Consider the following 23895-nt stretch of genomic DNA (forward strand, 5'->3'; position numbering starts at 1 on the left):
ATGACTCTGAGATAAAAAGAAAATCTAAATTGGAGTCTATCAGCAAACCTTCAAGTTGCTCAGTTTTTGACACAATGCTTCTGAAATTCAAATGTCCACCAAGCAATCCTTTAGGTTTGAGTCGTTTGTCCCACAAGGCTTTAGTCTGATTTAATGGTTGAAAGAGTTCAAACTTCCTTTTAATCGCCATTCTATTAAAAAGTTCTTTATGTGTACAGTCACTCGGATTAAATATTGCGTTTTGCAGGGATGCGTTTGCACTTACAGGTGGATTGTTGCTTTCTTGATGTAGTTCAGCAACATTTGCAAACTCCGGTAGGCTATCCGACAACAGCGACTTTCCTTCGCAAACTGGTCCCGGATTAGAATGGACATCACCTGCCAGTAGAAGCGTAATCATCATGTAGCCGATCAGCCTGTGATATGGACGGTAAGATCTCAGTGTTGAACGCGCCCGAGCAGGAGTTGGTATATTGGCCTCTCCGTTGTTCAGTACTTTAGAATATACTGCTTGATGACTCCATTGAGTAAACGTAAGACAATCAACTTGCCGCCGGGTACCGTCAATTTGGCAAGACCAACAGCAACGCAACGAGATCAACAAGAGAGCAAATGCGTAGGTGAACAAACAGCCTCTGTACGCCACGTCGCCAATACATTACCTTAATCTGGCACCGGGTATGGGGCTAGTTTTGTAACAAAAACGTTCTTGTTAAAATAAGTCTTGTACTTGTATTTGACTTTAGCTGTGCGGACACCTGCAGCACCTGCCTTGCTGCCCATCAGTGGTTCAACCGTAACGTTATGAAGCGACGACATTGATTTTTGTATGCAAAGAAAACTAAAATAAGGATTTATTCAACAATTCGCCTCCTCTGCGTCAGTGTAGTGCCATTTTTGGAGAGTATCTGTTGGACACACACTACATAGCCTGTTCTGTGTCAGCTGGGTCACATGGACATGCTTTCTATGTTCATTTACGCTTTGATTTGAACGAAAACAGCATTTCGTGTGGTGTGGCTGACATAATAAAAAATAACCACTTGTTGAATAAAGTTGTTCTTTTTGTTTTCTTTGCATACAAAAAGTATTCTTGTAGCTTCGTAAAATTACAGTTGAACCACTGATGACAGATGGACTATTCTGACAATTCTTTTCATACTTTTCTGGGCTTAGACATTGTTAATTGTTTGGCAGTCAGTGGGACAGACGCAAGCCTCATCTGAAATATCTTAAATTGTGTTCCGAAGACGAACATAGCTTTTACGGGTTTGGAACGACATTAACAGTTAACAGTGATGAATGACTACATTTTCATTATGGGGTGGAGTAACCCTTAAAATAAGTAACCTTTTTCGCAAATGAAAGTAAAACCTGTTGCCTTTGAAAAACTTAATGTGTTTTTCACATTAAGTTTCGTTTCGATGCTTCCTCAGTCTTTTTTCTTTTCTTTTTTTTTTTTAAATCAGGCAAACTTGTCTAGTCGGGCATATAAAGATTTCTTTCACTTATTATAGTAAGGCGGCGAGTCAATATGGGACAGTTGAACACATATAAACAAATGAAATTTAAAATTTTGCTTTTCGTCAGTTATTTCTATAGATAGTAGTTGCTATGACAATCGTTCGCATGGGGCTTTATTTTAAGTTAGGTAAACACTAGTTTTAAATGCTCTCAATAAGAAAATGTTACTTCCAAAAATGGAACATTTGGCCTAACTATGCTATGATAGCAATTCCCAGTTTACTGCACAGAAGTTACCAAGGCCACTTCTCTAAATGTCAGGATAGGAGGCTATTGTGACATGATATCGCTTATATCCTTTTATATTTATGTAAGTTAATGTATATTTCTTAAGTATAATTAAATGAACTTATCAGGAATTAAGAATAAAGCCTCTAATCGTCAATCGTTCTTGGGCTGCTCCAGTCGGCTGGGTTTCAGATTTGAATGATGCGCGCGCAATCCCATAATGCCACACTACAGTAAGTTAGTGTAAAAAGCAGGAACTACAGTGACAACATCTGCTTCTTGTAAATGAATTACAGTTGACGTGGAAATATACTGTTAACAACTGTAAAACCTTATTTGACCCATAATGCATTGCAAATTACAGCTGCATCTTGTAAAATGTTTATACAGTAAAATTCTGTAAAATTATGCTGTAGAAACTACAGCAATTTTTTACAGTGTAGCATTTCACTGGGAATCTGACTTGGGGGGTTTGTCAGTCTCTCAACAGTGGCAAAAAGAGGACGAGTGTTATTTAAGTTACTGTTTATAAGGTTTGAGAATAAATTCTGTCTAGCTGTGGCTAGTTTCACATTAAAAGCATGAAGGCTGTCTTTGTAGATGCTATAGTGAATTTCAAGTTTTGTCTTCCGCCACATCCGCTCTGCTTTTCTGCATTGTCTTTTCATAGTCTGAACTGCTGTTGATCTTCTCCACACTGATTTCTGTCTGTTTGTTTTCTTTCTTATTATTATTGGAGCAATATCATCAATAACCTTCTTAACTTTTGAGTTGAATGAATCAAGGAGAGTATCAACAGAGTCTGCAGAAATGCTTGGTGTTAAAGATATAGCCTCCATAAATAGTACACTTGTGTTCTCGTTAATGCATCTCCTTCTGACAGAGACTGATCTAGAGTCAGTTGTAGCAGACATCAAAATATCAAAGAAAATACAGAAGTGATCAGATAGTGCTATGTCCTTAATAACAATGGATGAGATGTTTAGACCCCTACTGATGATTAAGTCTAGAGTGTGTCCACCTTTGTGTGTGGGTCCATGCACATGCTGAGTCAAGTCAAAAGTGTTTAGAACCGTTATCATTTATTTTGTAGTTTTGTTTTCTGCATTATCTATGTGAATATTAAAATCCCCTGCAATAGCAAAACAGTCAAACTCTGAGGAAATCATTGATAACATTTCTGTGACCTCTTCAACAAAGGCTGGAGAGTATTTTGGAGGCCTGTAAATAATAATAAACAGAATGTGTGGAGCACCTTTCAGCACAATCCCTAGATATTCAAAAGACAAGTACTGGCCAAATGACACTTGCTTGCATTGATAGACATCTTTAAATAGAGCAGCTACACCCCCACCTCTCCTAACAGTCCTGCAGACACTCATGTAAGTGAAGTTAGGAGGGGCTGCTTCATTAAGGACTGTTGCATTGCAGCTGTCTTCTAGCCATGTTTCGTTTAGAAACATAAAATCCAGATTGTTTGTGGTTATAAAGTCATTGATTAGAAATGATTTATTTTTTAGTGAGCGAATGTTTAAAGATGCTAACTTGATGGCTGTGCTTTGCGTCTTTACATCAATTTTAGTTTGATGCATAATAGGCCGCAGATTAGATGAGTTTGCCCTTCGGCTTGAGATGGCCTTAGACTTTCTATCACGTGATAAAACTGAAATAGAGAAAGCTACAGGCACACTGGGTTCCCGCTTGTTCAGTAGGCGTTTGTGAATGTTGCTGTTATTATAGCGGGGACCTGACACATATCACTGAGAGCTGCTATCAGTTGTTTTTGGTTCACCTTCAGCAGATAGAGGGTTTGGGCCCTGGTGTTGTGGCAGTGGTCGAAGAGCTCTTGCATGAGCAGGGACCACAGGCTTTGGTGGTTTTGGGGCCTGCCGTTTCTTTTGTGATATCTGCGGGCTTGCAGCAAATGAGTGAGAGAGTTTAGTCACCTTTATTTATATAGCGCTTTAAACAAAATACATTGCGTCAAAGCAACTGAACAACATTCATTAGGAAAACAGTGTCAATAATGAAAAAATGATAGTTAAAGGCAGTTCATCATTGGATTCAGTAATGTCATCTCTGTTCAGTTAAATAGTGTCTGTGCATTTATTTGCAATCAAGTCAACGATATCGCTGTAGAAGAAGTGTCCCCAACTAAGCAAGCCAGAGGCGACAGCGGCAAGGAACCGAAACTCCATCGGTGACAGAATGGAGAAAAAAACCTTGGGAGAAACCAGGCTCAGTTGGGGGGCCAGTTCTCCTCTGACCAGACGAAACCAGTAGTTCAATTCCAGGCTGCAGCAAAGTCAGATTGTGCAGAAGAATCATCTGTTTCCTGTGGTCTTGTCCTGGTGCTCCTCTGAGACAAGGTCTTTACAGGGGATCTGTATCTGGGGCTCTAGTTGTCCTGGTCTCCGCTGTCTTTCAGGGATGTAGAGGTCCTTTCTAGGTGCTGATCCAGCATCTGGTCTGGATACGTACTGGATCCGGGTGACTGCAGTGACCCTCTGATCTGGACACAGACTGGATCTGGTGGCCACGGTGACCTCGGAACAAGAGAGAAACAGACAAATATTAGCGTAGATGCCATTCTTCTAATGATGTAGCAAGTACATAGGGTGTTATGGGAAGTGTTTCCGGTTCCGGTTTACCTAATTAATGCAGCCTAAAAATCCTTTAACGGATTTGGATAATAAAAGCATATTAGTATGTTATGTGAAAGCCAGGTTAAAGAGATGGGTCTTTAATCTAGATTTAAACTGCAAGAGTGTGTCTTCCTCCCGAACAATGTTAGGTAGGTTATTCCAGAGTTTGGGCGCCAAATAGGAAAAGGATCTGCCGCCTGCAGTTGATTTTGATATTCTAGGTATTATCAAATTGCCTGAGTTTTGAGAACGTAGCGGACGTAGAGGATTATAATGTAAAAGGAGCTCATTCAAATACTGAGGTGCTAAACCATTCAGGGCTTTATAAGTAATAAGCAATATTTTGAAATCTATGCGATGCTTGATAGGGAGCCAGTGCAGTGTTGACAGGACCGGGCTAATATGGTCATACTTCCTGGTTCTAGTAAGAACTCTTGCTGCTGCATTTTGGACTAGCTGTAGTTTGTTTACTAAGCGTGCAGAACAACCACCCAATAAAGCATTACAATAATCTAACCTTGAGGTCATAAATGCATGGATTAACATTTCTGCATTTGACATTGAGAGCATAGGCCGTAATTTAGATATATTTTTGAGATGGAAAAATGCAGTTTTACAAATGCTAGAAACGTGGCTTTCTAAGGAAAGATTGCGATCAAATAGCACACCTAGGTTCCTAACTGATGATGAAGAATTGACAGAGCAACCATCAAGTCTTAGACAGTGTTCTAGCTTATTACAAGCAGAGTTTTTAGGTCCTATAATTAACACCTCTGTTTTTTCAGAGTTTAGCAGTAAGAAATTACTCGTCATCCAGTTTTTTATATCGACTAAGCAATCCATTAGTTTTTCAAATTGGTGTGTTTCACCGGGCTGCGAAGAAATATAGAGCTGAGTATCATCAGCATAACAGTGAAAGCTAACACCATGTTTCCTGATGATATCTCCCAAGGGTAACATATAAAGCGTGAAGAGTAGCGGCCCTAGTACTGAGCCTTGAGGTACTCCATACTGGACTTGTGATCGATAAGATACATCTTCATTCACTGCTACGAACTGATGGCGGTCATATAAGTACGATTTAAACCAAGCTAATGCACTTCCATTAATGCCAACAAAGTGTTCAAGTCTATGCAAAAGAATGTTGTGGTCAATTGTGTCAAACGCAGCACTAAGATCCAATAAAACTAATAGAGAGATACACCCACGATCAGATGATAAGAGCAGATCATTTGTAACTCTAAGGAGAGCAGTCTCAGAACTATGATACGGTCTAAATCCTGAGTGGAAATCCTCACAGATACCATTTTTCTCTAAGAAGGAATATAATTGTGTGGATACCACCTTTTCTAGTATCTTGGACAGAAAAGGGAGATTCGAGATTGGTCTATAATTAACTAGTTCTTTGGGGTCAAGTTGTGGTTTTTTGATGAGAGGCTTAATAACAGCCAGTTTGAAGGTTTTGGGGACATGTCCTAATGACAATGAGGAATAAATAATAGTCAGAAGAGGATCTATGACTTCTGGAAGCACCTCTTTTAGGAGCTTAGATGGTATAGGGTCTAACATACATGTTGTTGGTTTAGATGATTTAACAAGTTTATACAATTCTTCCTCTCCTATGGTAGAGAATGAGTGGAACTGTTCCTCAGGGGGTCTATAGTGCACTGTCTGATGTGATACTGTAGCTGACGGCTGAATGGTTGCAATTTTATCTCTAATAGTATCGATTTTAGAAGTAAAGTAGTTCATAAAGTCATTACTGCTGTGGTGTTGGGAAATGTCAACACTTGTTGAGGCTTTATTTTTCGTTAATTTAGCCACTGTATTGAATAAATACCTGGGGTTATGTTTAGTCCCAGCATACACCAATTCCTCCATTTTCTGTGAGAAGCACAGAAGTGGAGATGCTGGAGAAAGTGATAATGTGTCTGGTGAGATGGGCTGTGTCTCTGGTGTTTCCGGTGGCTGTGATATGTTGTCCTGGCTTCCCTGGCTGTTTTCCAGAAAGTCATCCCTGGGTGCTGAATCTTGTAGCTGTTTTGATACATCACAGTCTGTCTGTGAGGAGCTCTGTGGGCAGGGCTCAGTCGGGATAGTGTCCATGGGCAGTGCTTGTTTTGGCTGTGTGGTGTTATCCGTGTCCTTGTGGGAAATATCAACCACATGATGACTCGGACCCGGTGTGTGTGTGCTGAATGGATTGACACACTCTACTGAAGGATGACGGAGGGAGAAGTAGATATTGTCCTTAAACACTCTAGCACCAAGTTTGTTTGGGTGGAGGCCATCCGGTTTAAACAATTGTCTATGGCCCCAGAAAAGATTGAAGTTGTCAATGAAATTCACTCCTTTTATATTACAAGATCTTTGTAGCCATGTGTTCAGCCCAAGCAACTGTGAAAACATATTTGTTCCCCTTGCTGGGAGTGGTCCACTGATGAACGACTGAACTTTGAGTCTTCGCAGTGTTTCAAAGAGTTCACTGAAGTCCTTCTTAAGGAGTTCTGACTGCTCTTTCCGAATATCATTCTTCCCCACATGGATGATGATTCGATTTGCAGTCTTGTGCTTCATCAGAATGTTCTGAAGTTCCTTGTTCACATCAGAGACCGTTGCTTGAGGAAGGCAGCATGTTGTTGTAGTCCTGCTACGGATGTTTCTGATAACAGAGTCACCCACTATCAGAGTCCTGGACTCGACCGTGCTCTGAGCTGAATGCTGCATAGCATAATCGAAGCTTTGTCGGCAAAACGTTGAAAAGAGATCAAATAAAGGGAAAATAAATATAAAAATATAACCAATAATAACAACAACAATATTAATATTAATAATAAAAATATACAAATATTTCAGGTAAAGACGATAATGGATTTACAAGTCTGTGGGATGGACAAAAATGTTTTATCCATCTCTGATAATGCCAGGTTATGTAAAATGTCATTGTTAACTGTGGCTGATATGAAAACTATGCTAATCATAGTCCCATGAAATGATAAATAGCAAATTTTTATCAAATCAAATGTGACCTTGTTGTTTGTAACTATGGAAATGTCTGCCTCGAGACGGCAAAAACACTTCCACTGCGAGAGAAAGAGGCAGCCGCACAGCGATTCCTGGATGTCCTTAAGATTATCTCCACTAAATGATCTCGTAGTCACAACATATCATGCTCACACGAGTTATTAATATGACGTTCCGAAAAAATAAATATCTCACGTTTCCACGAGATAATATATTGTGGCCATGACAAAACTAGCTTAACTGAACCGAACGAGAACTAAAAATCCTCTGTTTGAAAATGCGTCTTTTTAAAAAAACATCAGTTGTATTAAATTTCAAATGTTCAGTATTCAAGTTAAAAATAAATGTAATTCAGAACTGTGTTAAACGCCACATCAAATTCAGTTTTGTTAAATGACCATTGTCAATAATTAAAATTTACACAATTCTAATTCAAATAGTTTGTACATATTACAAGCTTCATAGAAAGAAAAAACAGTCAAGCAATGGGATTGAAATAATAAGTCTTATTTATATGCCTGATTCTCACACAGAAATCAGGGCTTGAATTTCGGCGCTTGTAACGAGGAAAATTCACGAAAATATTTACATGTGAAAGAGATTCGCGACAGATGACTGAATGCATCATTTGCACGTGTTATTGAGTCATACAATTGTTTTTTAATTCAAGTGCTCAATTCAGTACTTGCACACTGTGAACGTGAGACCTTTTCTGTGAGCTGCTTCACACCCAGAGTTCACACCATTATATGTAAAAAAAAAAAAAAAAAAAGTCCAAGTATTTATATAAAAAGTTGATTTATACTGAACATTGTTGGTATACAGGCTATTAGGTTAATGTTATCAGTTGAGAAACAAAACTTGTGTAACAGTTGATCCGTGCATGTCTCTTAAAGAGACAACAACCTATATAAACCAGCTGCTCTCTGTCACTCATGTTTGTTTATGCATTAAAGACTAACCAGTGTTATTTTAAAGTTAAATAGATTATTCTGTTTCTGTGGTATTTCTGTGCCTGAATATGACTGTTAAACCTGCCTGAAAAACTTAAAGCACAGTTGATTTTAGTTGTATCCCGTTATTGTATTTGTTTGTGCCATTGCTTGTCATTAATCTATTCTTATTTTAATAAGTTTACTTGGTTTTTTTTTTTGGTTAAAATAAATTCAATTCAGAGTTAGAAAGTTTTTAAGTATCTTCACAATATAAATATCAATCAAAATTATAAATTGTAAAACACAAATCTACTGGGTGACAACATTTAGTTTGTCAAATATTTGAGCAAACTGAGTTAGGATCTAAAACAGACTAGTGCCTGTCCAAGATTGGCAGAACATATAATTAAGATACTATGTTTGCTGATGCCCTGTTATCCATGATGTAAATTGCACGAAACAAATGTTTTGAGTTGGGTTGATATGAGGACATGCATTAAGCGCTGTATTTTCACTCATAGCGTGTCCAGTCCTATGTCCGAGGGATACTGGCCCAAGAATGCAGAACTTCTTTTGTCCGGCGGAGAATGGCAGCTGAACATTACAGCCCCACACCAGTGCTACAGCCCTTCTTGGACAAGAACACTGATTTGCATGAACAAATATTCCAATATTCTCCACCGTTTGGTTTCCTGGATATGAAGAACAAGCTTCAGGAGATCCTGGACCTCCTACCAGCCTCCTCTGAGGAGAGACATGGAGCGAGGGACTGCCGTCGATGTCTAGTGATTGGAAATGGAGGGATACTGAAAGGATTAGGGCTCGGACCTCTTCTTAATCAGTTCGATACCATCATCAGGTGAGAGTCTGCCCTGATTGGGTTTTGTTATGTTTGTAGGGCTGCAACTAACAATGATTTTGATAATTGATTAGTTGATTATTTTTATGATTAACCAATTAAAACCCCTGTTTTCTTTATTTTAATTTTACTTGACAAAAACACACTATTCCACATTCTGCCCAATGTCCTTAAAACAAATGTGCCAACACATGAATGCTATGAAAACATGCAGTGCTCAATTTATTAGACACCTGTCATAAGACAAAACACAAATATTTTAGCAATTTGTAAAAAAAAATAAAAATAATAATACAACAAAAGAAAAAAATCTAAAAATGTTATTGTAATTTTTAGACAAATAAAAAAACTGAAACGACTAAATAGTATTTATTCACATAATAACAAAAATGGCCTCCTATGCTTGCTGGCATTGTTTATGTACTTTTTGACTAATTGGGTATCTGAATAAAAAAAACACTATAAAGCACTTGACAATTTTCTTTTCTGCCTCTCTTTCACTATAAAGCACTTTCTTTCACATATAACAGCAATAATTATAATATCATTAAAAATAGCTTGCTACTGTTCACTGTTCCCCTCACAGTTCCTCCTCTCATGAATTACTCGCACTGCATGTCGACTTTTAAACCTAAATATAAATGTTCAACAACAGATATTTCAGCACAATGAATGTTTTCTCTCGTGGCTCCCTGTTTAATGTGCACGCCCGACGTTTTGATGCTCTTTCAGTAAAGATTGCAACTTAACACAGACTATTAGGGCAGGCCTTTATGCAAAATGGAAAGGCTTGTGTGAATTTGTGAAATTTACAGATAAGGATATGACCGTTAACAAGTTGTTTTGTGCAGAGGACGCCTGACAGGCAAGCCATTAAACTAATGCATCAGCTTGAAACTTCAAATAAAGATTTATCATGTTTTGGCCAGCTTGGATCACATACTTTTCTTGCAGGAGCTCATTCGGTTTCATTCTGCTCAATATATGTATATGCATTTTGTCTATAGAAATGTGTTATTCAGTGCTGTAATTTGATGCGACCGGCTGCAGTTGTACGTACACTGTGGACAGACCCGACTAATCGATAATGAGAATTGCTGACAATGATTTTCATTCTCGATAATAAACGGTTTTATCGATTAGTTGCTGCAGCCCTACATGTGTTTATAGGACTTTCATTTGTGTGCAGATTGAACAGCGGTCCTGTGCGAGGTTTCAGTGCAGACGTTGGGAACCGCACCTCCATCCGGATGAGTTATCCTGAGGGATCCCCGAAGGTCTGGGAAGACACCGATGCGGATCTCAGATTTGTGGCTGTGATCTATAAGTCTGTCGACTTCGACTGGCTTCGTGCGATGATTACCAACACGTCCGTTGTGAGTGTGCATCAGGCAGATTGGTTGTCTTGATCAGTGCAGTATGTCTGAATGCCACGTTTAACGCTCTCCTTTCAGTCGCTGTGGGACTGGCTGTTTTTCTGGCAGAATGTGCCTGTGAGTGTCCCGCTCAAGGCCTCCCAGTTCCTTCTGCTGAATCCAGAGATTATTCGAGAGACGGCCTTGGATCTGCTTCACTATCCCAGTATTAGAAAACGGCTGTGGGGCTGGGACCAGGTGAGCTGCTTGTCATTGCTTTTATATTTTTATTTATTGGGTTGTCTGTGAACTTGGTGCCATTTATGTAAAAGAAAAAAAAAAAATGCAAGGCTTAAAGCTCTTCGGCACTGTGCCAGATCATAAAAGCATAAAAGTATCCAACTGCAGAGTCGCAGTCCTGATGAATGGAGAAGTGCAACAAAAAGCTGTAAGGTGCAATGGTTAATTATGTCCATCTAGCGCATATATACATAGAATAACTCATTAAAAAGCAGCAGAGCTTTGTAAACCGCTCAGAGTAATCATGTCATCCCCATGAAAACTATATGATTGTCAGAACATACTTACCGGGATTTTTGAGAAGGTCCTGTTCACACGTGATCTATTATTGGTAACTTACCAGTGAAGAATATGTATGAAAGGGGCTAAACTCTTCCTCACAGTGTGCATTGTCCCAATGGATTTGTAACGTAAATCACTTATAAACCTTTGCCAACACAGCAGATATATGATAGTTGATACTCTTATATGATAGTTTTTCCCCAGTATCTACAGCATTGCAAATATGATGATGTTTTTATATAAGGGATGGTGTTCATCCAGCCAGTTGTTATCTCAGAATAAACCCAGACAGAGTGATCAGGACCCCAACATGAAGTGGAGCAAAACACTTATTACACAACATTTCACCACATAAATAATTAAGGAATAGAAGAATTAAGATGAAAATGTTTTAAAACCTTACCAGTTTGTTTGTTCTCTTATAATCCATTACAGCGTACAAAACATTCATAGCAAAATGGCAGCAGCTGCTTTTGTATGAAATGAGAGCGAGTCCGCAATGCCAGGATGACATAATTAAACAATTGTACGCCATTATTAGCTAAACAAACTCAAAGCTTCCACCAAGATAAACCATTCCTATCGCGAGTACACAGTGCCAACTGCTGTTATCCAGATGAGCCATTGAGGAATGTCATGACTGACCAATCAGAATCAAGTATTCCACAGAGCCATGTAATAAAACAGTTTAATAAACCGTTTTGTGGCTGACTGATATATCGCCAAGGCCAGCCAGTATATCGACATGGCTGATCATTTTTTCTGTTTGGCCGATGTGTTGGAAGTGGGACTTTTATTTTGATGGCCCTGAGAGCGGCAGCACCTCAGCACACAGCGCTCCAATTCTGCTTCTTCATTAGTTATGGTCTCTGTTGAACAGTTTTGTCTGATATGTTCCTGGTCAGAACTGTTAAACAAAGAAACTAAACTGTATACGAAAAAGTATTACAGCGTTTGCTTTTATATTATTCGTAACAGAAAGTCAAACACTGATTGTGTGTTTGCTGAATGCTGACGTAAAACCGAAACTATCTCTATTTACGTTAGCATTCAGCAAACATGGATTTAGATCATTTGTACTAATATTTAAATATCTAATAAACATTTAATTTCACAACCTTGCAGACTTAGTCGAATCCAGCTGTCAGATATTCTGATGTGTCCATTTGTAGCCAGCATGAGTGTGTTCTCTCTTAAGAGAGAGAATCGTCAATTTAAAATCCCAAGTATTTATAATTAGAAACTACTTCAATCTCAAAACCTTGAAGAGTAGTTATTGAGCATGAGTCTGGAAGTGTAGACTTTCTTTTTGTAAATAAATAGAAGTTTTGATTTCTCCTAATTTAGATTAAGTTTTAAATCAGTGTTTGCTGAACTGCATCAAAATCAGATTGAAGATGACTCTGAGTCTGATCCAGTGTTGATGCAGAGGAGTAAATCACCATATCATCTGCGTATAAATGAAAACTCTGAATGTGTGAGATTATTCCCAATATTATTAATTTATAAAATGAATAATAACAGCCCAAGGACCGATCCCTGTGGTACGCCGATATTTACATTGAATACTAGAAGTGAGTCCCTCTGTATTTATACATTCATCTCTGTCTGATAAGTGATAAACGACCATCCAACCTATATTAAGTAGCCTCTGCTTCAAATTTCATGACTTACAGAATCAGAAGCTTTGGATAAATCGATAAAAAGAGCAGCACTTTGGTTTTTATTATCCAATGAAACCATTAAGTCATTTAATACTTTTATAATTGCTGTGGATGCACTAAAACTGGATTGGAACTGTGACCAGGCATTTTTAAAAGATAGAAACTCTTTTAATTGATCATTCACAAGCAATTCAAAAACCTTTGATAAAACAGACAATTTTAAAATAGGCCTATAATTATTCAATACAGTTGGATCATCCCGTTTAATTCATGGCCAAACATAAGCAGTTTTACAGATAGAAGGAAATTAAGTTGTAGATAAAGAAAAAATTTAAATATAGGTTAGTGGTGGCACAATAAAATCAGCTGCCAGCTTTAAGAAATGTGGAGCCAACTTATTTTTTTACTATCTAATGATTTAAGTGCCTTATTAACCTCTGTAACCGTTACTGAGTTAAAATCAAATAATTGGTCTACATTAAAATGATTTACAGTGATGAGGTGTACCAGTGGCCACAAAATGTTCATTTAAACAATCTATTATTTTAGCTTTATACAAAATTTTACATTATTCATAATAATCCATGACAACGACTAAAATGTATATACTTTCAATGAGATTTCTAATATTTTTCCAAAAGTTTTTTGAAAAGTTTTTGAATTATTCAGATTACAAGAAGTTTCTAAAAGTAGTCAATCTTAGCTTTTCTAATCGTAGCAGTAGACACAATTGTCAGAAAATCAACCAGTATTCCTTTAGATTAGTACTTCTGGCTTTAGACCAAGCCAGATTACTATTCTCGAAGTAAATTTGACAGTTCAGGGGTAAACCATACATTATGTCTGCCTTTAACTCTAAACTTTCTAAAAAAAAAAAAAAAAAGCATTCATATAAATAACTCAATTTTTATAAAAATAACTAAAATAATATTTAGGAACTTAATATTTAAAAAAGGTCAAATAGATTTTTCACTGATTTAGATAAAAGCATATTTATGCAATATTTAGTTTGAATAAAAACTGCAACTCCACCTCCTCTATTGGTTCGATCAGCCCTATAAACATTATAAACGACAATGCTTGTGTCTTTATTTGGAACAGAATTTTTTAACCAAACCATAATGTCTGCATCAGTTGTATCTGCCCAGATACGTAACACATCCAACTTTGTGAGTAAACTTCAAACATTTAAATGAACAAACCAGTCCTTGATTTAAAATCAGCAGGTGTGTTAAAACTTGTGACATCAGGACACGGAGTCTGTTGGACATTTCCAGAAATCAACAGTAACAGTAAAATGAGCGCCCTCTGCAGTCTAGATTTCGTGGATCATTTTTCCTCCTCCTCAAAGAAAGGAGAGAACTACCTGAAGTAACAACAACAACACCGTGCACAACCATGATTCTGGCAAACCTTATCAGGTGCACAGAATTTTATCAACTTAATAAAAAAGAAAATATCTGCATATGTGCATATACAGTATCCATAATGTACAGTCTGATGATAAAAAAGACCAGTATAATCCCAGAAAACTCTTCTGAAGCGGTTTCAAGTGGCAATTAAACTGTATCTCATGAAACTTCCAGGGTTGAAGACTTTTGAAATTATACTTCAAGACAGAGTAACCAAATAAAAAATAAAAAACACCTTGAACAGTATCATCATATCTTTATTAGCATAGAGAAAATATCAAAAGCACTTTCCTTTATCCAGCAAGGTGTGGTACTCATCAGGGCCAAACAATCTCAAATCATGAATCGAAATTAGGGAAATACGCTCCAGAAGATCCAGAGCCCATCTTTGTAATCCCTTTGTAAATCCTAAATCCGGTTGAGAAAGATATGCTTCAGAAAGTCTCAAATCTGACACGGCCCCTGGTTCAATTTCTAAAACCCTTAAATTCTTCTTTTATATCTAAAGAAAAAAAGTCTTAATTTATAAAACACTCAAAAACAATACAAAATTAGACAACCACATACTCAACAAACGCAACAAAAAGACATGCCGCCATCTTGGAATGTACCACCAGATTGACCAGACAATGTAAGTTTGTTTAATTTAAAGATTCATTTTTTTTTTTTTTTTCAAATTATTTCTAATTAATTTATATATATATATATATATATATATATATATATAATATTTCTAAAAATGTATTTGTCATGCAAGCAGACAGATGTCATGACAAACGTTTAGTGATCATTTGAACTTGACTGAATCAATTAAATGCGCAGAACTCTAAGGGCTCTATAATACACCCAGCGCGATGCGACGCAAGGCGCAGCACAAGTGTGTTTGCTAGTTTCAGTTCGGCGCTGTTCGCATTTTCCCGTCCAGCACCACCTCGTTTAAAAAAGAGTTGTGTTCAGGCGCAGTGACCTAGACCAACTCAAACCTGGTCTAAAGTCTGGCGCAATGTGTTTTCTTTGCTATTTAAAGAGCGTAGACACTGCTTATTAAACACAGGGACGCACAGCAGCACACAAACATGCCAAATATTAAAAATTAAAGGATTGCAATGCATAAGAATTTTTTTTGTAGGTTAAATATATATATTTATATATATACATACATATATATAAATAAATGCCTACATGTCATAGCCATCACATGTATCAGAATTAGGCTGTTGCTGTTCGCGTTCTGTCTTTGCGCTTGGCAATTTCGTCGTGTAAATAGCAAATCCGTCATGGCACGAGCGCAACTGGTTCTTCAAGGGAATGGAAGATGAGACTCTGATTGGTTTATTGCACGTTACGCCCAAAAAACACCCATTACTCATTAAGAGAATAGGGACAACCCGTTTAGAACATGCACCCATGCGCGCCAACCGTTTTTCCGTTGTTAAAATAGCAAAAGTGGATTTGGACACAACCTGAGTGCACCTGCGCCGTGCACTTTACACTTTGTGTTTAGATCGTTAAAATAGGGCGTCTAAAGTGAGTCTTTTTTTTTTACTTCACTAAACAAATGTGTGTGTGCCGCGCAAACCAGCAAAGAAAGATGCAAACATGTGGGACAAGTAGAAAATGTATCCGTATCTAAGTTGATTATTAGCCTTCTCTTGAGCGAGAACTGATTTGGTTTTTGAGAGACTGACACGCAGCGCGGCTGTTTGATTGGTGAGCGCGCTGTGCTTATTCTATTCATTCGTATCATATCGTAGCCTAAGCTTTAAATCATTGCCTTTTAAATATATACAAATAATAGAAAGTGTATGATGTATATGTGATATTACTCTTGCAAAGCTCTGATTTCTGAGATGCACTAGAGGCAACAGTAATGCTGTTTGATTTGTGCTCTTTTCATTCATAAAGTTTACATTCATTCACTTCACACTCGTGACTTTAGAGGTCTGTGTATGAGATATTGTGTGTCTGTGTCTGTGACTGTGTCTGTGACTGTGTGTGTGACTGTGTGTGTGTGTGTTTAAAATCTATTCTCAATGTTGTGTTTCCTCTCCAGAATGTCCCTACGTTAGGGGTGTCTGCGCTCAATCTGGCAACATACCTGTGTGATGAGGTGAGTTTAGCAGGCTTTGGCTATAACCTCAGCCAGAAGGACGCTCCTCTGCATTACTACGACCACAGACTCATGACGTCCATGCTGAAGGAAGCCATGCATGACGTGCACACCGAGACAGCTTTCCTCAAGCGTCTGATAACATCAGGCAGTATAACTGACCTCACGGGAGGAATCCACTGCAACTTCTGTTCAGGGTGACTGTCTTCTGTTGAGGGACAGACTCTCTCAGTGACACGTGTGAAGAAGAATTAACTTAAAAACAATCATTGAAAGACTACTGTTGAACTGCTGAATATTTTACCTTTTACTGCTGTGATACTGATGCTCGGTTCTATTTTAGATCAAAACTAATGTCACAAAAAGGTTTTAGATTAAACTTTTATATCTTCATGTTTAGTGTCTTTTGTTTTAAAAAGATGTTTTGCAAAAGTATTTAATTTAAAGCTGTTTGGTGGGTTTTTTTGTTTATACAAATGTTTATATTAATATGCAATATAACCTTTACAGATTCTGGATGTCTGAACATGCAAGATATTATAATTTGTCATTTTCTTTAAGCATATTTTTTGTTAATGTTAGGTCAGTAATAATTTGTTTTATCATTGCAATAAATGTATTCTTCCAACAGATGGAGCCGTTGTTGTAGAACATACAACTGAACAGTCTAGTGAACCATTTGTAAAGAGAAACTGCATCCATCTTTGCTTCATTCTTGAATTTAGAAATGTAGGTCTTTTAAATTGTTTGTTGTAATTAATGGGCTAATTAACGCTAGCTGTCTGATGAAGAAATGCTACTCATTGATACAGCTGCAAGACAGTATTGAGATTTTCACATTTTCAAACTTCATTCAGCAGTACAAACATTTTCACACATACCACGTATATGTGTGTGTAGTTTCCAAGCAGTTTTACAGACACCCATGTGTTAGCATGTCTTTGATATTTATGGCATTCTTGCTTCATTGCTTGCTTCAATGTGTCTTGTGTTTATGCTGTACATGCAATAAAGGTTTTAAAAGTGGTTTTGTGATTGTTGACCTTTATTGAAGGCTGAGCGGTGGGTCTGAAGGTCTGATGTGGGTCATCAAGTATGTCCCTGTGTTTTGATCTGCTCTTGTGACATTGAATGCTGTTTCTGGGTCAAATTATGGGTTCAACAGCCGTTTATGAGCTTTATTTATTTAAAGCACATGTTTAAGCTATTAAAAGCTTTTAAAAACTTACTATAGCCTCAGGTCTCACTGTGTCTGAACACCAATATTTTAAATATTCAGAGAAGTTAAATCACTGACATTTTGGTAAGGGGATAATGGTTAGGATTTATTATTTAATATTTTATTATTATTTTTTGTTGTTTTTATTACAGCCCACTGTAAGTGTTTATAAAGTGTGTTTTTGGTATCTGATTAGTGTTTTTACCAGGAAACAGTGAAGTGTGATGTGCGTTAGCTGGAAGATCAGTTAGTAAACCTTTACAACCATCTTAAAATGGCTAAATAAATGTTAAAGTAATGAGGCAGGTGGGTGTCATTGTCCTGATGTTGAAGAGCAGCACCTTTTTTTTTCGCAGCATTTTTGCCCATCCAACGTTTTTATTTGTACATTAACATATTCCTCTGCTGAACTGAGCCATATTTTTGAAAGGTCACATGTTCCTATGTTTTAGATGCTTGTCTATCCTCTAGCTGATAAAACAAATCAGTAAAAATGCTTCTCCTGGAATAAGCCTGATCTGATCTAGTAGGTTGTAAATGGTATATGAATGTGGCAGCCAAATTATATTTTTCTCAATTTAAATGAAATCCTGATGCTTCCTGTGTCCAGTGTGGACTCTGTGATGTTATGTGTGTAGAATGAGAGTGGGCCAAGCATCGAACCTTGAGGTACCCCAGGGGTTAGACGCCTCTCCTTCACAAAAGAGCTTAAAGCTTCTGTCCTTCAGGAAGGACTCAAACCAAAACCACATCTTGAGGCAGATCTCACCAAATACTGGAGATAGATATGGACATTCACTACTTTTAGAGAGTCTGTGGTATGGAGTAAGTAAAAAAGGGAAAAAAAGTAAAGAATTGGCCATCTTCTTAACAAGGAATTAACCTTAACTTATTTGAGGCAGTAAATAGTTTATTTTTGTTGTGGACTTATTCTTTTTATATCATGCTCTGCATTTTACTTGACAGAAATGTGTGAGCTCAGCGTGTAGCAGACCTAGACAGACAACACACTCTAAGTCAGTCTGTTTAGCAGCTGTCAGAAATCATCAGTCATGTAACCTGTCCACAAAGATCAACGTGTGCCACCCACAACCTTACAATGTGTCTGGTTCACTCAATGTAAGTAGTTAAAAAACTGCTTATAAACATCTGTCAAGCACTAATCAATCAACAGTCTTAAGTTGTTTATGTATTATTGCTCAGAGGAGGAACAGAATGTGCAAAACTTTCACATACGATCAAATGCATTATATACACTACCTGACCAAAAGATCTGCTTGGAAGCGATGACTGAATACTTTTCTATATATGTATATGTGCGTGTGAGTTTGTGTATGTATATATGAAGAACAACAGATAATACAGTTTGTGACATAATTAAAACATTGATTCGTTTGATTTAATGATAGGAGTCACAGACACAGGTCAGAATGACCAGATGTTTCCTCCTGGAGTTTGATGTTTCTGGCAGCTTACCAGCAACTGCCTATTAATTCCTCAGAAAAGCAGTTCTTCAGTCATGAAGATGAATTCTTGGACTACGTTTAACTTGAAAACAGTATTTCAACAGTAAACACTTTTATAAAATACAGACTTACATAAGTGACTGGCTGACAGAGCATAGACTTGTTTAAGATCTAGAAATACTGTTAATATGAACCGAAAGGAAGACAAGCGATGAGTGCTGAATTATATGCATTTATATCATGGTTTATAATGCAATTGATAAAATGAATAACATAATTGTATGGATTACAAAAAGAAAAGAAAATGTGTGCTTTCTTGCACATGGCAGGACTTTTTTTTTTTTTTTTACATAATTTGCACATGAACTAGCTGTGTACGATTTGTTAAACTGGAAAACAAACAAAAATAAATAACCAGCATTCTGTAACAATGGAAAATGAACTGACTTTATATCATCTGTATGAAAAGTGTTTCTGCTGTGCAAAGGTTGTAGAAAAGCATATTCAGAGCCTTGAGCGCTTTTGTTTTTGACTCTGTTAGCTGTAGTAAAGTCAATAGTGCAGTGTAAAATCACTTTACACTTATAAGTGTCTTCATGATGACGGATTGAGATCCTTCTTTCTCCACATACACGTTCTTCATTTTATTCCTGTTGTGAAGAACAACAACAAAATCAATGTCAAAAAGCTGTCAAAAATCCAAACAACAAAAGCACAGTATTCTGACTGGATATAGCAGTCTATTTGCTTTGAAATGGACTTGTTGAAAAAGGTTCCCGAGTTGCAACATTCATGCACATTTCCATGTTCGCTCAGAGCTTTGCCAAAACATTTTTCCCCTCAGACTCACTGGCTCTACTTGACAAAGGGATTTCTTTCTTGGCCGGCGCCCCTCCTCCCGCTTCCCCTCGCCTCTGTAACAGCTGCTGCGTGGAGCCGTATCCTAAGAGAGTGATGAGCGCTGCGTTTTTATTTCAAAGTGTTTTTTTGGAACAGATGGCCAAGAGAGAGCTGGGAAGCGGGCCAAGAGCGCGCTGGGGAATGTGCCAGTTCCTGCAGTGAATGTGTTCTCTGGGCTCCGGCTCGCGTGCCTTCCCCCTGCCCTCTGCCCTGAGTGGCGCCAGCAGGACTTCCCAAGCAGCGCTGAGAACATCTGGTGTCTGGCTCTGACGGGGGACGGGGGGAGCGCAGGAGCCTTCATGTGTGCAGCTCTGCCCCAGCTGCTCAACGACTGCTAATAACCGCATTATAAACCTTCTGAACTCTCCTATCAGAGGAAAACATACACTGCGTGAGTGGCACCAGCGACATGTTGATATAGGATAGCGCTGCAGGAAATCAGGACTACATGACTGTCAAAAAACTCCCCCAAAAACATCAATCACTCCATTTATTCGGCCGGGACGCAGAGGAGGAAAAAGCTGGCGGAACACCCAGTCCTGCCTCTGACAAAAGCTGATGATAATGTCATTTAATGGGATGGTTATTAGGCACGGGGGAAATTCCCTCTAATTGGCACGTATACACACATATAATGCATGCTCTGCCACGAGTACTCTTATGGCCTGCAGAAAATAACTAGTGGATGGCCGAATCATGTCCTTCCACTTCACACTGACATCAGTGACTGTACATGTCCACTAGCAGTCATTAGAGACTGACCGCTTCATATCTGCTCATTACTGACTCTAATTAAACAGTGCTGGGAGGAACTGTTAGAAACAGATTCCAAAAAATACATACTTGTAAGTATAAAGTCTAGTATTTTAAAATGCTTATAATCAGACTACAGTGACTTTTTTATGGATTGCATTGATTGGATATTATTCACACAATGGCAGCAAATCACTGATAATTTATTGATTCAGAAAGTCTGGACAAATATATTTCAAACCTGGAAGACTTTGAGCAAGTCATTGTTGTTTCCATGTTTTATTAATGCAGAGATTCCCAAAAGTTTTTGTCACCCCTTAAAACAGAATATTTGCTTGTGGTTATGTATATTAATATTAATATCATTTAACAACACATTTGCATGTTAACAGTTCTCTGGTGTCGGTTAATGGTCACATTGTCACCCAGATAAACAAATACAATATTTATATTTTTAGTGTTCAAGTGTTTGAACTGCTTTTATTTTACGTCTTTATGATTGAATAAATTATTCGGTTTTTATCAATTCGTTAACTCTCTATCAACTCACTAATGTAATGTTTAATGCATTTTATGATGTTGATATCAAAAAGTGTAATATGTTTTCTTTCTCTTTGCTTTTTTATATTGATACACAGTACATTTAATGTAAGTTTAAAACAAGTAATCTAAAAAAGTAATCTAATAGTACTCTAAAAAGTAGTCAGATTACATTACCTAAAATGAGTAACCTGGATCACGTTACTAACTAGTTTTCATCAAGTAATCTGTAATCTAACCACCTCTGACTCTCAGTCACTCTGCAAGAAACAATGTTAACTTATTCGAACCCTAACCTAACAGTCTGATAATACTCTACTGAATATGTGTTGGGGAGCATCAAAATAAAGTCTTAGCAGATATTAAACTACTAATAATGACTGCTAGTTAACATGTAGTTGTAAAGTTACTTCTAGTAAGCAGAAGTCTAATGTGGACTGTCAAAATAAAGTGTAAAGGAATGCAATCGTAATCTTCTAGTGAGCGATCTATAATTATTCACCATTAGTGTGTCAGAGACATGGTTCACATGAGAGAGGTGAGCATTGCTAGGCACGGGTTTGAGATGCACACATTGTTTTCTTTCCCAGAATCATATAATAAAGGATCTAACAGTGGAAGAGTAAACCCAGAGTACCTTCCTCTTCTTGGAGCGTCCCTCGGCCTGCAGCGTCCGGGTGCACTGCTCCACACACTCCCTGAAGCTCAGCTGGCTCTGGTCCGGAGAGTAGTCCAGGTCTGCCAGCTGAGCCAGAGACAGGATGTAGTTACAGGCGATTCTTAATATAGCCAGCTTGGAGAGCTTCTGGCCGTACGAGTAGCAGGGCACCTGTGGACGTATGGATCAGTGTTATGATTATGAGTACTGTAATGACTGGCTAAACAAACAATGAAAGGGTATTATTGATTCATCAGAAGTCAGGTTAGTGTGTCCGGCACCGAGCTGAACTGAATCACATCTCACAGCTACTGAACTGAACCAACACTGAGTCACTGGAGCGCTCGTGCTAGAGTTGCTTTACAGCAGAATTGGGATTTGATCGAGCATGCATCTCTGATTCTGATGTTTTCCTGGTTTTCTAAAACCATCTCTATTATATAAAGTGCTATTTCAGGTGTGAGCTGCCTGCAATAATTCAACACGTTAATGTGCAAGCGTGATTGTGTCATATATTCAGTGATTATTTCAATCTTTAACTTTGTTTTGTGATGATGGAATAAGTTACGACTATGAAACATCTCCATCAAAGCTGCAAAATATGAGAATCAGTTTTTTACAATAGGACAGCGTGTCTTCCTGTGTAATAAAGTTCCTTAACAGCTCACGGTCATTCCTTTGCTTCTATCCTAACTTGCATCGCAGTCTAGGTGTTCTCCAGGCTGCTGTATTCTCCTGAACAGCAGTGCCAGAGTTTACCTGCTTTCGCAGCGCCTCGAAGGCTGCGCTGATGGTGTGCACGCGCGTCCTCTCGCGCGCGTTCGCCAGCAGTCTGCGCGTCTGCTGAATGGCTTTGATCTCCGGCGGCTCTCCCGCGCGTCTCCTGGGTGACTGCGCGCTCTCGCCAGGCGCCTGAGAGGCGGCGCGCTGAGACAACGCTCGCTCCAGAGGAAAAACCTGCGCGCTGCGCGTGCTCGATTGAGCGGTCCTGCCACTGACAGTGTTCTCTGGGACGGCTCTCAGTTTGGAGTCAGGAGCCTCTCCAGACACCGAAGTGTTAATCCTCATATCCAGGGCGCCGTCGTCCCCCGACGCGAAGACCCCCGAGGCGCGCGTCTCTCTCGCACCGCCGTCCGTCTGTGCCATGAGATGCGCGTCCTTGTACAGTTTAAAGTAGGGTGAATGCTCGTCACTGACGCGCTGGAGCGGCTCTCGCGCTCTGCGCTTCAGTCTCTTGTCCCCCGAGGTCAGGATCTTGCAGTGTCCGTCCAGATGCGGGTTCTTCATGTCGGGTGTCCGCGCTGTCTGAAGGTCCAGGATGAAGATCAAACGCAGTCAGTGGAGCAGGAGAGTCCTCTCGGAGGAACATGCCCGCTTCATGTCAGAGTGTGTGAGAGGCGACGCGTTCCTCCTGCGGGCTCCGAGGGGCTTGTGAAGTCACACATACATCGCCAGGACATTTTTCTGAATGTGCTCCACAGTTCATCTGTGCTTATTTAGCCTCAGTTAACACAGAAGCCCCTGTTGCAGAGAGAGAGAGAGAGAGAGAGAGAGAGAGAGAGACCGCCCAAAATAAACCCTCCAGGAGGACCCGACACTTCTCCAGGCAGCGCCTCCTCGACACGCTTCAACGAACGAGACACACACACACACACACATGCACAAACACAAGGCTTAGTTTCCCTGATTATGCATTAATCAGAAAATTAGATATGCATTTTGCATTAAGTAGATATATTATATAAAACATCAAAATATGAGTTCAGTGCCGTGTATAAAAACAATAAAAGCATAATCTGTTTTACAGTTATTCTATTTAGTTTGTTTAATACCTTCATCTCAAATGGTGTCGTTTAATGGATTTATTTCACTGCATAGGCTACATTAAAAGTTGAAAATTATAATAAAACACATAAAATGGTTATTCCATAAACGGAGCCATGTGCAATAACAAGGATGTTTTTGGGCTAAAAACATAGGTGCAAAGAGTTTAATTGGCAAACTAACTTTACTTCTGTGTC

The 23895-nt window shown here is 38.5% G+C and overlaps 2 protein-coding genes across 3 annotated transcripts in view; one reads left to right on the forward strand and one right to left on the reverse strand.

Annotated features, from left to right (window-relative positions):
• LOC132114080 (lactosylceramide alpha-2,3-sialyltransferase-like) overlaps window positions 1-16539 on the forward strand; it is a 28966-nt gene extending 12427 nt beyond the window's left edge. Inside the window, exons 4-7 of the mRNA XM_059522221.1 lie at window positions 8878-9215; window positions 10405-10591; window positions 10670-10828; window positions 16282-16539. Coding sequence (XP_059378204.1) covers window positions 8878-9215; window positions 10405-10591; window positions 10670-10828; window positions 16282-16539 — 942 coding nt within the window. The remainder of the gene's footprint in view (window positions 1-8877; window positions 9216-10404; window positions 10592-10669; window positions 10829-16281) is intronic.
• Window positions 16540-19239: 2700 nt separating this feature from the next.
• On the reverse strand, window positions 19240-23441 carry atoh8 (atonal bHLH transcription factor 8). 2 transcript variants are annotated; one of them, XM_059522222.1, is made up of 3 exons: window positions 22634-23430; window positions 21854-22045; window positions 19240-19673 (listed from the first exon to the last, which is right to left on the reverse strand). In XM_059522222.1, exons 1-3 carry the CDS (start codon window positions 23159-23161, stop codon window positions 19668-19670), a joined length of 726 nt encoding a protein of 241 aa, XP_059378205.1. In that variant the 5' UTR covers window positions 23162-23430; the 3' UTR covers window positions 19240-19667. The 2 variants fall into 2 exon arrangements, with proteins under 2 accessions (XP_059378205.1, XP_059378206.1); XM_059522223.1 differs by lacking the exon at window positions 19240-19673 and adding an exon at window positions 19680-20189 and having other exon boundaries at window positions 22634-23441.
• Between the last annotated feature and the right edge of the window lie 454 nt (window positions 23442-23895).

Source organism: Carassius carassius, chromosome 33, assembly GCF_963082965.1.
Source record: "Carassius carassius chromosome 33, fCarCar2.1, whole genome shotgun sequence".
Classification (NCBI taxonomy): domain Eukaryota; kingdom Metazoa; phylum Chordata; class Actinopteri; order Cypriniformes; family Cyprinidae; genus Carassius; species Carassius carassius.